The sequence below is a fragment of the Triturus cristatus genome, chromosome 3_2 (assembly GCF_964204655.1).
Source record: "Triturus cristatus chromosome 3_2, aTriCri1.1, whole genome shotgun sequence".
Lineage (NCBI taxonomy): Eukaryota > Metazoa > Chordata > Amphibia > Caudata > Salamandridae > Triturus > Triturus cristatus.
Window position 1 is genome coordinate 55,109,452 of NC_140584.1, and position 12,794 is coordinate 55,122,245.

The following is a 12,794-nucleotide window of genomic DNA, read 5'->3' on the forward strand; positions in this document are numbered from 1 at the left end:
AGTGGGCTGGACAATGACATATTAAGCAGTGAAGATGTCACCCTGGAAGGTGACCGACAGGGATTTTCTAGCAGTGCTGATATGGGGCCATTGGAGTGAGGAACAAACCACTAGGTAAGTGACAGGCTAGCCTGAATTACTCCCCAAAATCAGGCTAATACTCCCAACAGGATGAACTCGACTATTCAGATAGACAGGTGTCTGCCCAAGCTTGTGCCTACAAAGCCATTGTCATGATGTCCAGATCAGTGTGGCAAAACTGTTGAACTATGCTTAAAATGGCCACTGAGACTCCATTTCGTGTTGCCATGTTCTCGGCAACCTGGTGAAGGATTGCTTTCTATGTCCCAGTTAGAACTTGCTTAACCCTCCTCGCTCCTTGCGGTTGAGCCGATTCCAGAAGCTGCTTGTGTACATCGCCCCCCCAGTTGTGCCAGAGACTTAGCCACATACTGTCCACTGTTGGTAACTCAGCCTCTTACACCAACAGCTGTACTCCGTGACCACGCCATCTGGGCGCTGAAGCAAGAGGCTGTGTACATTGTGCAATCAGAGACAGACGCTCTCTGGCCACGATTACGCCACTTAAGACTGATGAGGAACTTGTTGGATGTGTAAATGGTGTGGCTAGTGCTATAATTATGTGTGCACTGCGGAGTGAAGCAGCAGTCTCTGTAGAATTGTATTTGTACCATTCTGGGACCCTGTCCTTAGCTCGAGCTAATAAAGTAATTTACTTTCCTCCACAGCTAAGTTGTCCTGGTCTCTTTGGTAATACACAAGGAATCAAGGTGAACCCGTAGATTCTAGGTGTCCCCTGCACCGCTGGCTTTGACCCTCCAGTTGGGAGGGGTCTCCAAAAGCCGGTTCTACAATTGGCGCCCAAACGTGTGGCGTCTTCGGTGGTCGTCATCGAGCCTGGTGGTCGTGAGGGGTCCGTGATCGAATTCCAAGGGAGGCGCGCCACTACATCGGCTGAAAATTGTCCTTGTGGGCCCGAGGTCTTCGATTGCGTGATTCCTCCCTCCTAGGGGCTATCCGACTGCGGCCCAATTAACGCCCCTGTTCCGGTTCCTAATTTTTAGAGATCGAGACCTTTGTGACACTTGCCGTGCGAGGAAAGATTAACGGTCAGGTAAGAGTGGGAGTGACCCACTTCTTTGGTGAATTGTATTTGGTTTTGGGTATTGTTCGACTTTTGCAAAAGCCGAAGCAAAGGGGTAAGTACAGTCATATGCTGTAACTGTTCGATTGTACCCTTTGATGTTTGGAACCAGGATACGCGTCTAGAGATGCCTGGATTTAGTAAATTTCTGAAATGGTGTTGTTGTTGTTGTGCACAGGACTCCGCATTGGAGGAATCTTGTCCGATTCCTCCCTTGGGGACCCCTAATCATGAAGTCTATGTTAAACATGGTATTGGCCCGATTGTGTTTTCCTCACTCTGGCACAAGTATACAAAGGGTAATGCTGAGTTACAATGGCCAATGCATGGCAGTTTTGAACGTCCTGTATTAGACAATCTGGAGGAGAAATTGTTTCAAAGAAAAGTTAGACCTGCAATGTTTGATTCCTTTCGGGTTTGGCGCAAGGAGTCCAAGAAGAAGGAAATCAAACTAAAAAAGAGCAAAGCTAAAACAATGCGTATGAGTGTGATTCAGAAGGCCCAGAATCATGGTGATCAGAAAATAGAAGAGGGTATAGTGATACATGATAGATTACATCGAATGCAGACAGACGGATGTTACGTTACCAAGAAGGTCCCCAAAAAGGCCCGGAACATAGAGGATGACCCTCTCATGTCCACCATGTTGGACACCCCTCCACCTTATGCTCCCACCATCGTATCCGGCCCTTGATCCCGCACAATTGGCCCTCGCTGCCGCTCCAGTTGTTGCCCCTGCCCATGCCCTGGTTCGTCCAATTCCTCAGCCACTCGTTCCCAATGCCCCGACTGTTCAGGCTACTGTACCGGTGCAGGTCCACCCTCCCCCTTCCCTTGTTGCTCCTTCCACTGGTCCTGTGTCTGTCCAACCCAATGTGCCTTTAAGTCCCATCACAACTAATCCGTTTCCTGTTGACAGTCATCAGACACCTTCCCCCAGTGCAGGGCTATTGGCAAATGCTTGGTCAGTGGTCCGTGATTATATCCCTTATGTAACTCTGCATAGACCACCCACTCCCAGACGACGTACTTTGGGCAGACAGCTAGGTAATACACAGGAACAACTCGCTATGAGTCAACAGGCTCGCATGTGGATGGCGAATGGCACTATGTACACCGCTCAGGATATATGGATGACCATGGATCAGTGGACGCGCATCCAACAGATTGACACTTTTTGTGATATGTGTGACATACTCACCCAAATGTGGGAAGATTTTGTAGAATCAAGTCCACCCCTGCGTCTGTCTGACCTCCGCAATAAGGTTGCAAAAGGACACATTCAGGGACCCGCACTATTCTGCGATCTGGTCATGTTAGTAGCCCTTAGGGACTCTTTATCTGATGTCATGCTGAATAAGGGTTTTCCAATGAGGGAGGTACAGCCTGTTTGGAGGGACCGCGTTGCTGGCGTGGGTGACCAACCTGACATACCGGCGGGTTTTAGGCAAATGTGGGTCCATGTCCCTTGGAAAAGGTCTGATGCCCTCCAGCTTAAAAGGCCAATTGCCTGACCCGGGTAAAAATCCAGCGGGTTATTACAAGGGATTGATTCAGACCCTCCAGTCTTGCGTAATGACTTTAGCAGATGTCGAAATGTTAATGGGACAGGTAGTACCGACTAAAGTATGGTCTAAAATACGTCATAATGATCAGGCAGAATTTGGCCACACTTGGCAACAACTTGGGGAGGCCGACAGAGCTCGAACTGGCGGTGAGAAACCTGATCCCATGATCTTGGCCCTTCCGGCCCAGATACATACCGCCATGAAAAGGATGTTGACACCTCACTGTATTAATTGGGATAAATTAGCTGCTTGCAGGCAAAATAAAGATGAAGTGTCTCAGACTTTTTCACACGATATGAAACCACGGTCACCGACTATAGTGGACAGGATATGACTTCACAGGGGGGACAGCGACTGTTTGTGGATACATTTGTGTCCAATTTGTTACCAGAACTTGGGACTAAGCTCAAAATGTCTGAAAGTGCCTGGCCCATTTCCACCCCGTCTGGCATTTTGACAATGACACAGTATTATGAGAATAGGGAGAATGAAGAGTGAGACAAAACAGATAAGAAGACTAAAGATCTAAAAACAAAGGTATTACTCCAACAGGCATACCCGACCCAGACCCAAAACAGGGGTGCCCCGATTTTCAACGAGTTGCTCAGAAACCTGCCCCCGTGACTCCTCGCCCACTGCTGGGGTCCAATCAGTGCGCTTATTGTCACCAGGAGGGTCATTGGCGCGATGAGTGTCCCTTGTTGGTCCGGAACCACTCTGCTCCTGCTAACCACTTCACAGGGCAATGGCCCCAGAGAGGACGAGGCAGACTTAGAACACAGTCACAGGACAGGCGCCCCCTTCATGCACGAGAATAGATTTGATGCAGCCAATTATGAAGATCACAATTATTTTACTGAGGATTATGAGCCCGAAGAAGAGACGGGGTTTCTGTCCCACTAGGATTGCCAAGGACAAGAAAAGGGACTCGTGCCTATTCCTGTTACCAGAAGGGGCCGTATGTTCACGTTACAACACTGGGTTCTACAGAACCATTCTTGGTCGACACTGGTGCAACCAAAAGTTCTATTCCTAGGTCTAAAGTCCCTGGGGCCCCCTTGTCTGGCGCAAATAACGTTTCTGTGGGGTTTTCTGGTACCCCAGTGTTTAGCCTCGTCTCACAACCACTGGAACTAACCATAGGACCCTACACGGTTGATTCCCCTTTGGTTTTGACTTCCACATGTGGCGAAAATTTGTTGGGGTTAGATCATTGAAAAGATTACTTGCCACCATATACAGTTCTCCTGATGGTGTTTACATCACTATGGGCCCCCCTACCACACACCCAGTATATTTAGCCTTCTCAGATCCCCTTCCCCAGGAACTTCAAAATGTCCCTCCCACCCTTTGGGCCCAAGGTGATACTGATGTAGGCCTTTTGTCCATACCCCCCTTTTATGTTACCCTAAAGGAAAATGCTCGCCTTCCCCAATACAAAATACCCAAAGAAGGGGAGAGGGCATTACTCCAGATCATTTCTGAACTTGTTGACAAGGGCGTGGTTGAAGAGACAAGAGGCAATGTGTGTAACAGCCCAATTTTGCCTATCCTCAAACGCACCGGCCCTTCCAAGCCCCCTGTTTATCGTTTTGTCATTGATTTACGCGAAATAAATAAAATAGTAGTTCCCCAGTTTCCTCTGGTCCCAGATATCACTGCCTTACTCACTATGGTCCCCCCGTCGTCATGTTTCTTTTCTGTCATTGATTTGAAGAATGCCTTCTTTAGTATACCCGTTGATGAACAGAGTAGGGATCTTTTCGGATTCTCATTGGCAGGTCGTAGTTTCAGGTTCTGTAGAGCTCCACAAGGATATACAGAGAGCTCTTCCATTTATAGTAAGGCCCTCAAGGGCCAACTTAATTCCCTGTCCCTACCTCAAGGTACCGCATTACTCCAGTACGTTGATGATTTGCTCATAGCAGCAGACACCGAAGCATTATGTAAAGAAGCTACAATGAAATTGCTCCTGCATTTGGCACAGTTCAATCACAAAGTTTCCCTCTCCAAGCTCCAATATTGTCGACATGAGGTTACCTATTTAGGTCATCTCCTGTCGAAGGAGGGACGCCGCCTCACCCCTGAACAAACACAGACTATCAGTAAAATGCACCCACCAAAAACACAGAAAGAGGTCCGTGCTTTCATTGGTATCACCTCCTACTGCCGCCAATGGATACCCAATTTTTCTCTACTCATTAAACCTTTGTTGGCCCTCACACTTAAAGATGTATCCCACCCGCTTCCTTGGACAAATGAGTGTCTGCGTGCATTTGAAGAACTGAAAACCACCTTGTGTTCGGCCCCGGTGCTAGGCACCCCATGTTATCAGAAGCCCTTCACTCTTTTCGTACATGAGCATGATGGTTGCGCATTGTCAGTGTTAACACAACGTTACGGTGACAGACAACGCCCCTGTGCATATTTTTCTGCAGTTCTAGATCCCGTGGCACGCGTGTTGCCCAGTTGCTTGAGAGCAGCAGCCGCAGCTGCCATATCCATTCGCCAATCTGCTGGTCTGGTTCTTGATACTACGCTTACAGTTATGGTTCCTCACGCAGTTGATACTTATTGAATAAGACAAAAACTCAACACCTTACTAGTGCACGTTTGTCCGGAGAGTTGACTCTCTTAGCCAGTCATATCACCATCCGCCGCTGCACTACACTGAATCCAGCCACATTGTTACCCTTTGTTGATGGTAACACTAGTTCTGATCCGTATGATTGTGTCCTCCGGACGGAGGAAGAGACTAAAAGCCGTGTAGACTTGACTGACACACCCCTCACTGATCCCGATGGTACCCTGTATGTGGATGCTTCTTGTTTCAAACTTCCTGATGGAAGTACAACTGCCGCCTATGCTATCACCACGTAACAGACAGTGGTGGAGAGTGAGAAGATACCTTACCAATCAGCACAGGTCGCTGAGTTAGTGGCACTGATAAGAGCGTGTGAATTGAGCGCGGGGAGGGCCGTCAACATCTACACCGCTGCCAGTATGCTTTCGGAGTGGCCCATAATTTTGGGCGACTGTGGGCTGAGAGGGGATTTTTAACTTCTCACGGTACTAAGATACAACATGGTCAACTGGTCAGCAGACTGTTAGAAGCATTGACCCTTCCTTCCAAGATAGCTGTGGTTAAATGTAGCGCCCACAAGAAAGTAACAGATGACATAGGAATGCATTTGCTGACCAGACTACTAAGGAAACAGCAAAAAAATTCTCCACCCGTATGTATGTAGCTGGCCCCTCAAATTCGGTACCGGAGGGAGGGATGCATGAGAACACTCTTTAAAATGTGAAGGAAATACAGGCGGAGGCAACTAGAGAGGAAAAGCCTCTCTAGGAAGAGCAAACAGGCCTATTAGATGAGAATGGCTGTTGGACAGATTTGTGTGAACAACAGCGGTGGTTGTTACCAGATGCCTATGTTTTGCCAGTGGTCACTATGGCTCATGGCCCCGCTCATATTAGTGCAAAAAGTATTTGCAAATTGCTAGCTCCGGTATGGCAAAATAAGCACATCCCAAAATATGCTGAGAGGCTAGTCAGGAATTGCATGATTTGTTTGATGCATAACCCAGGTAAGGGCACACCAACACCTGCTGGGAATTTTGCTCCCCATCTTGCCCCTTCGAGGTGCTCCAAATAGATTATATTCAGATGGAAAGATGCAACAACCTCCGATAAGTCCTGGTGGTTGTGTGTGCCTTTAGTAAGTGGATTGAGGCATACCCCCTTAAGGACAAGACTGCTATCAGCACTGCTAAGATCCCGTTGAAGGAATTCTTTCCCAGATTCGGAATGCCTAGAATTATCTGGAGCGACAACGGAAGTCACTTTACAGGAGAAATAATAAAGAAAGTGTGTGTAGGGATGGGGATCAAACAGAAGTTCCATGCCACCAATCACCCCCAGTCAGCGGGTCTTGTTGAATGCCACAATGGGACATTGAAATTGAAATTGGCTAAAATACAGGCTGACACAGGACTGTCTTGGCCGGACGCCCTGCCCCTTGCCCTTTTATCCACTAGAGCCACGGCACAATCCCGAACCGGACTGTCTCCTTATGAATTAGTGCTTGGTCGACCAGCTAATGTTTGGGGAGTGCCCCGCCCAAAGAAATATTCTGAAATCGAATACCCATTGTTGATTGATTACTTACATGAATTGACCACTAACCTGTGTCTTATTTATCGTCAGGTACAGGACATCCTGCCACCCAAACCCGAGGGCCCTGGCCACACCATCCATCCAGGTGATTGGGTCTGCATCCGCAACTTCCAGAGGACCAAGAACCTGGAGCCGAGGTGGAAAGCGCCCCAGCAAGTGTTGTTGGCTACCAGGTCTGCAGTAAAAGAGGCAGGAAGAAAGAATTGGGTACACGCGACACACTGCAAACGAGTGCCTCTGCCACTGCCATACGACCAGTGGGTCAAGGAGGGCCTGGGAGACGACAACGTGAACAAGTCCCACACTTTGTACCCTTCAGTGACGCTAACGTTGCCTGGGCTTCATCTGAGCGAGAGGACGACGACATCCTGCAAGCTGCTTTTCCTCTGCGTTTGAGGCTGTGGGACACTCAACAGCCGGAACCGTTGTTTCCTGATCAAACAACGCCCGGATCCACCAGGTACAACCTTCGACCCAGAAAAAAGGACTGAAGAGACAAAGATCTCTGCCCTCTACCTCACCTGGCCTGACGCTCGCTGCAGGGCTGTGATATTTGCTGGCGGATGTATCCGACCGGTACCGGTGCAGCGGACCAGAGTTTGTCAATAGGACTGCTGGAATCACTGTCCGGTGAAGCAACCAACAATCACAGGCAGCAACTAGGGAAGAACGGTGAGGCATGACGGTGACAAAAATGAACGCTGAAAGCTTAAATGACAGGAAAATGAAGAAGAGAAAGTACACAAAGATAATACATGGCCGGTACACGATCTGTCTACTTGTACTCATAATTATTTTACTTGTACTGGCCTGCCTCGGGTGGATAACACACGCTGCCCTTGCAGCATCTGAGTCTCCTACCTCTACAGAATCGCCTCATCAGCATGTGTCATTGCCCCCCCACGTGCAAACAAGAAGGGCAGAATTTTATAACAATACTTTCATTCAGATGTTACACCAGCACCAGCTTGTGGTGAATATAACGAACTGTTGGGTATGTGGGTTGCTGCCCCATACTGCGGGCACAGGGATGCCCTTGATTCCCGCTCCCTTTTCTCAAGCCGGTTCAGCCTACGGATGGTTTATGGTATTCTTTGACGCCTTCTATTCAGGTAAACCATCTACGCGATTCCCAGGGAAAAACAGTACCAAGCAAGCATTCACCCACATTTTGGCTACAGAGTGGCCAAATCTGAATAGGACTTCACCCGAAAAGGATGAATATGAGAACAACCACAGGTCTTTCTATCCGCTGAGCCTCACCGGCAGTAGAGAGAGACGACGGCTGCCGCCCCTCAGGGACCTCCCTGTCTACCCACATTCTGGAGGATACTGCATCGAGAGCAGTGGAACAGTATGGGTGGAGGAGAGTGACTGCACCTACACGCTCCAGCTTAATGGCTCGACTCGCACAGCTCTAGTGGCTTCGCTCAATACCTATTTTGTGTGCGGGAGCAAGGCCTACACCTGGCTGCCCAAGTCATGGGCTGGCACCTGTTATATCGCTTGGTTGCTTCCCCCAACATACACAGCCGATGCAACACACCACATCCACAAGAGAGGTGTAATTGACGCTGAAGACACAGCTGACCAAGAATTTGGAGACTTTGCTAAAGGCTTCCTCCCCTTTTGGGGCCCTATGGTCAATAGTTGCAATATTCGACACCTTACAAGAGTGGTAGAGGCCACCATCAACTTGACTGCCGGTGCTCTCAGTAACATCACTGCTGAACTTCAAGCGGACCACCTCATGACTTTGCAGAACCGGATGGTTCTTGACATAATCCTAGCGGACCGTGGAGGAGTCTGTAAATTGATCAGAACCAGCTGCTGTGTATATATACCTGATAATGCACCAACAGTTTATCAAGCAATCCAGAAGCTCCATAAGATTGTTTCCGACATCCATCAGGATGAGGGTTCATGGTCCCTAACCGGTTGGTTTTGGGGCCTGGTCTCTCAGTGGGGATGGAAGATATTGATTTTCGTTGCCGTCATTGCAGCCGCATTCTTTTCTTGCTGCCTCTGTGTTCAATGTATGCCCGCGATATGTGGCCTCTGTGCCACGTCTTTAACACCCAAGCCCAGTAAATTCACACCACCAGAATGCCATGATGATGCTTGAGAAGGAGGTCCAGAATATGATGGACATTGGCCTAGGTGATGACTGAAAGTTGCCTCTTCATGGCAAAAGGAGGGACTGTTGAACTATGCTTAAAATGGCCACTGAGACTCCATTTCGTGTTGCCATGTTCTCGGCAACCTGGTGAAGGATTGCTTTCTATGTCCCTGTTAGAACATGCTTAACCCTCCTCGCTCCTTGCGGTTGAGCAGATTCCAGAAGCTGCTTGTGTACCTCACCCCCCCTCCCCCGGTTGTGCCACAGACTTAGCCACATCCTGTCCACTGTTGGTAACTCAGCCTCTTACACCAACAGCTGTAATCCGTGACCATGCCATCTGGGCGCTGAAGCAAGAGGCTGTGTACATTGTGCAATCAGAGACAGATGCTCTCTGGCCACGATTACGCCACTTAAGACTGATGAGGAACTTGTTGGCTGTGTAAAGGGTGTGGCCAGTGCTATAATTATGTGTGCGCTGCGGAGTGAAGCAGCAGTCTCCGTAGAATTGTCTTTGTACCATTCTGGGACCCTGTCCTTAGCTCGAGCTAATAAAGTAATTTACTTTCCTCCACAGCTAAGTTGTCCTGGTCTCCTTGGTAATACACGAGTAATCAAGGTGAACCCGTAGATTCTAGGTGTCCCCTGCACCGCTGGCTTTGACCCTCCAGTCGGGAGGGGTCTCCAAAAGCCGGTTCTACAAGACAGTGCTTAACGTTTATTGCTGCCTGATCTGAAGAGGGCCATTAAGGTGAAAACCATATCTTTTCCCTTTTCTGAACTACAAATAAAGCATAAATGGCATCGGTTTAACGTTTTTTTCCCAAATAAAAATACTTTCTTCAGGAACTATCTTCTTCACAGCTTAATATTTTTTTATGGATAGCTTTCAAAAGCAAAGTACAATTGTCCAATTTCACTCTATCTGGTAACTGATCACCAAAGAAGATTCCACACCAATCACAAGAAGACAAAATTACATGAAGAAGGAAGGTGTGGACAATGTGAAAACACTGAAAGGGAGCATGGACAGTGCCCTGCCACATTCAGAGGCTTTAAGAGGCCAATCTTGGAGCAGGAAGAAGGCTCTTGTATAACTTAGTGGGAGCACAAAGATTACATTACCTTAAGCACCAGTCGAGCAGGAGGGGAAGGGCCCATAGTCCCCAGTGCATTGTAAGGCACGCAGGTGTATGTGCCCAAAGATTCTTCTGTTGCTTCTTCAATCCGAATGGATCCATCTTCCTGCAGCGTCCAGCCAGAAAACTAAAAAAAAAGAAAGAAAAAAAAATGGAAGTTTAGTTTGCAACCATTTTTGTCTAAGAAGAGAAATTCAATGTTCCCTAACTGGTTCTGGTGCTTCTCTGAAATTGCAATACCAGATGCTGAAGCTGTGTTTTCAGATTTTCAAATGAGGAAATGCAGCGTCTCAGTTTGCATGTGTTCATAAATTGCAAATAAAGAACATACTGCTAGATATTCCAGCCTGGCGCCTGGGGATATTCTAAGGTAAGGAATCTAACTAACGTGTTTCTTTCAGATATAAACTACATCAACGATCACTGAATGCCAGTACCAGACAGTGGATACGGAACTTATCCTCCTAATCTGTTGACCCTTTGCTGTTGACCTAATTTCTATACTTGAACACAGTGTAAGAAACTCTAACAGAGGTTTGTGTGCTCCCGACCATTTCTGCTCCTTCGACCCACAATCTTACCCTTTCTATTCTGAGGGGGCGTCCATCCTTGTTCCACTTGACTGTAATGACTGGAGGCTCTGCCTCGGCCGGGCAGCGGATGAAACCATGTATCCCCACCGGAACATAGATAATGGAAGGCATGTCCACCACACGAGCGGGATCTGTGAAAGAGAAAATAATGATAAATGCACATCCACATTGATCTGTAATGTAAAAGTCAAACACATAAATGCAATGCAAATCTAGGAGGCTTCTGAAAACAACAGGTGAAAAGAAGTGAATATACAGAATACAGAGTCTCAAGAGCTACAGAAGGATAAGAGCTGGATGGAGTCAGAGCATGCACGCCAGGAATTGGCACATAACATCTGCTATGAATTAGCAGAGCTCAAGATATCCCCAACCATCCACCAAACTTAGTGTTCCCCAGTCTCCTTTAGAAGGGTGGAATAGCCAGGTTCCGACAGTGCCATTAGGTCACAGTCCTGGTAGTCCTGAGATAATTATGGTAGGGCTACTGCCGCTGATTTTTCATGGCCATTCTGCTATGGAGGCAATGAGAGAAAACAAATCATGGCACCGCACTCACAAGCAAAATAATTGGGTTTAGGCAGTGCAGTACCCATGGGTCTGTAACCAGATAATATCTAGAAGTGTTTTACATTTAAAACTTCAATTTAAACATGACCAAGCAAAATTGTTTTGGTTAAAGTTTTTTTTGCCCAGCTACTTGGATCTAGGCTCGTAAACATAAAGGGCCCAGTTCATAAATGTATTTTCTGCCATCAACATATGTTTATGGCACAAAATACCTCCACTTACAACTGCCAGGAATTCACCAAACATTTCCTGGTGGACATAAATAATTTAATACATTTTGATTACTCCTAAAGTATGGAGAAATCCAGTGGCGGCAGGGAAGTACAACTGAGAGGGAGGTGCACATATGGGCGTAGGAAGTATGGGGACGCGGGGGATATACCCTCCACCAACCCAGATTTTGGAGTGGGGGGACCAGGTTGGGGGTACGTTGGGACAAAATAATTTTCACTCTTTCTTTTGTGATTCGCAGGGCCATTAGCGCTTAAAAGCGCTACCTATAAAGCCCTGCACTTGACCTGTGACCTGCCCCCAGTTACATTATCAATTTGATAGTCACATCACAAAGGTGACATCACAGAGGCCCCCGCCATCTGTATAACAAAGCTGCAACCCTCTAGGAAGTCTCACTGCCACAGCTGCCTGTAGTCTGCATTTCTAAGGACAAAGGGAGAGCGGTCCTTTGTTGATTACTGTCTGCATTCTGCCCCTTCTCAGCCCTACCATACCTGCAGTGGCATTGTTGGGCCACTGCTCCACCAGTTTAAGTGAGGATTAGGGTGCTGGTGACTTACACATAGGACTAGGTACCGAGCAGGGCTGTCTGAGTGACAGGCAGGACCAAACATGTTGGCAAATTGTAATCCACAGGCAGCTTCGTCTAGCTAGAAGACTGCCTGTTTGTAATGACAACATCCTGTGGTCCTTTTATGGCTGCTTTTGTGGGTGGATACGGAACCTCTCCTCCTAATCTGTTGACCCTTTGCTGTTGACCTAATTTCTATACTTGAACACAGTGTAAGAAACTCTAACAGAGGTTTGTGTGCTCCCGACCATTTCTGCTCCTTCGACCCACAATCTTACCCTTTCTATTCTGAGGAGGCGTCCATCCTTGTTCCACTAGACTGTAATGACTGGAGGCTCTGCCTGAACTCAGAATCTAAAGCTGCATCTTTTAGTGAAGGTGATTTTTACATTCTGTGTTTGAAAATACCACTTTTAGAAAGTAGGTATTTTCTTGCTCAGTCATCCTGTGTGCCTCAGCTGGAATGTGGATTGCCTGTCTGGGTTTTGGATGACAGAAGGCTGGGGAGCAGGAGTGGCTCCAGATAGTCTAGGTGGGTCAGGAAAGGGCTGAATAGACCTGGGCTGCAATTAGGGAAGGGGGAGGAGATTTCCTCGCACTTCAATGAGCCTGGTCTGACTCTGACAATGCCATCTCCACCTCCTGCCAGGAAGTCA

The 12,794-nt window shown here is 47.7% G+C and overlaps 2 protein-coding genes across 5 annotated transcripts in view; one reads left to right on the forward strand and one right to left on the reverse strand.

Annotated features, from left to right (window-relative positions):
* IGSF9B (immunoglobulin superfamily member 9B) overlaps window positions 1–12,794 on the reverse strand; it is a 1,286,301-nt gene that overhangs the window by 770,171 nt on the left and 503,336 nt on the right. For all 4 annotated transcript variants that reach the window (XM_085647232.1, XM_085647230.1, XM_085647233.1 and 1 more), the window contains exons 8-9: window positions 10,752–10,894; window positions 10,157–10,297 (exon numbers count right to left, since the gene is read on the reverse strand). In XM_085647232.1, the coding sequence (XP_085503358.1) occupies window positions 10,157–10,297; window positions 10,752–10,894 (284 nt within the window). The remainder of the gene's footprint in view (window positions 1–10,156; window positions 10,298–10,751; window positions 10,895–12,794) is intronic.
* Window positions 7,943–9,037, forward strand: LOC146856787 (endogenous retrovirus group PABLB member 1 Env polyprotein-like). Its single transcript, XM_085646737.1, has one exon. It carries the CDS (start codon window positions 7,943–7,945, stop codon window positions 9,035–9,037), a length of 1,095 nt encoding a protein of 364 aa, XP_085502863.1.

Bases quoted from the DNA above. Each gene is read 5' to 3' on its own strand.
- LOC146856787 (XM_085646737.1), top strand. From the start codon at position 7,943: ATGCCCTTGATTCCCGCTCCCTTTTCTCAAGCCGGTTCAGCCTACGGA.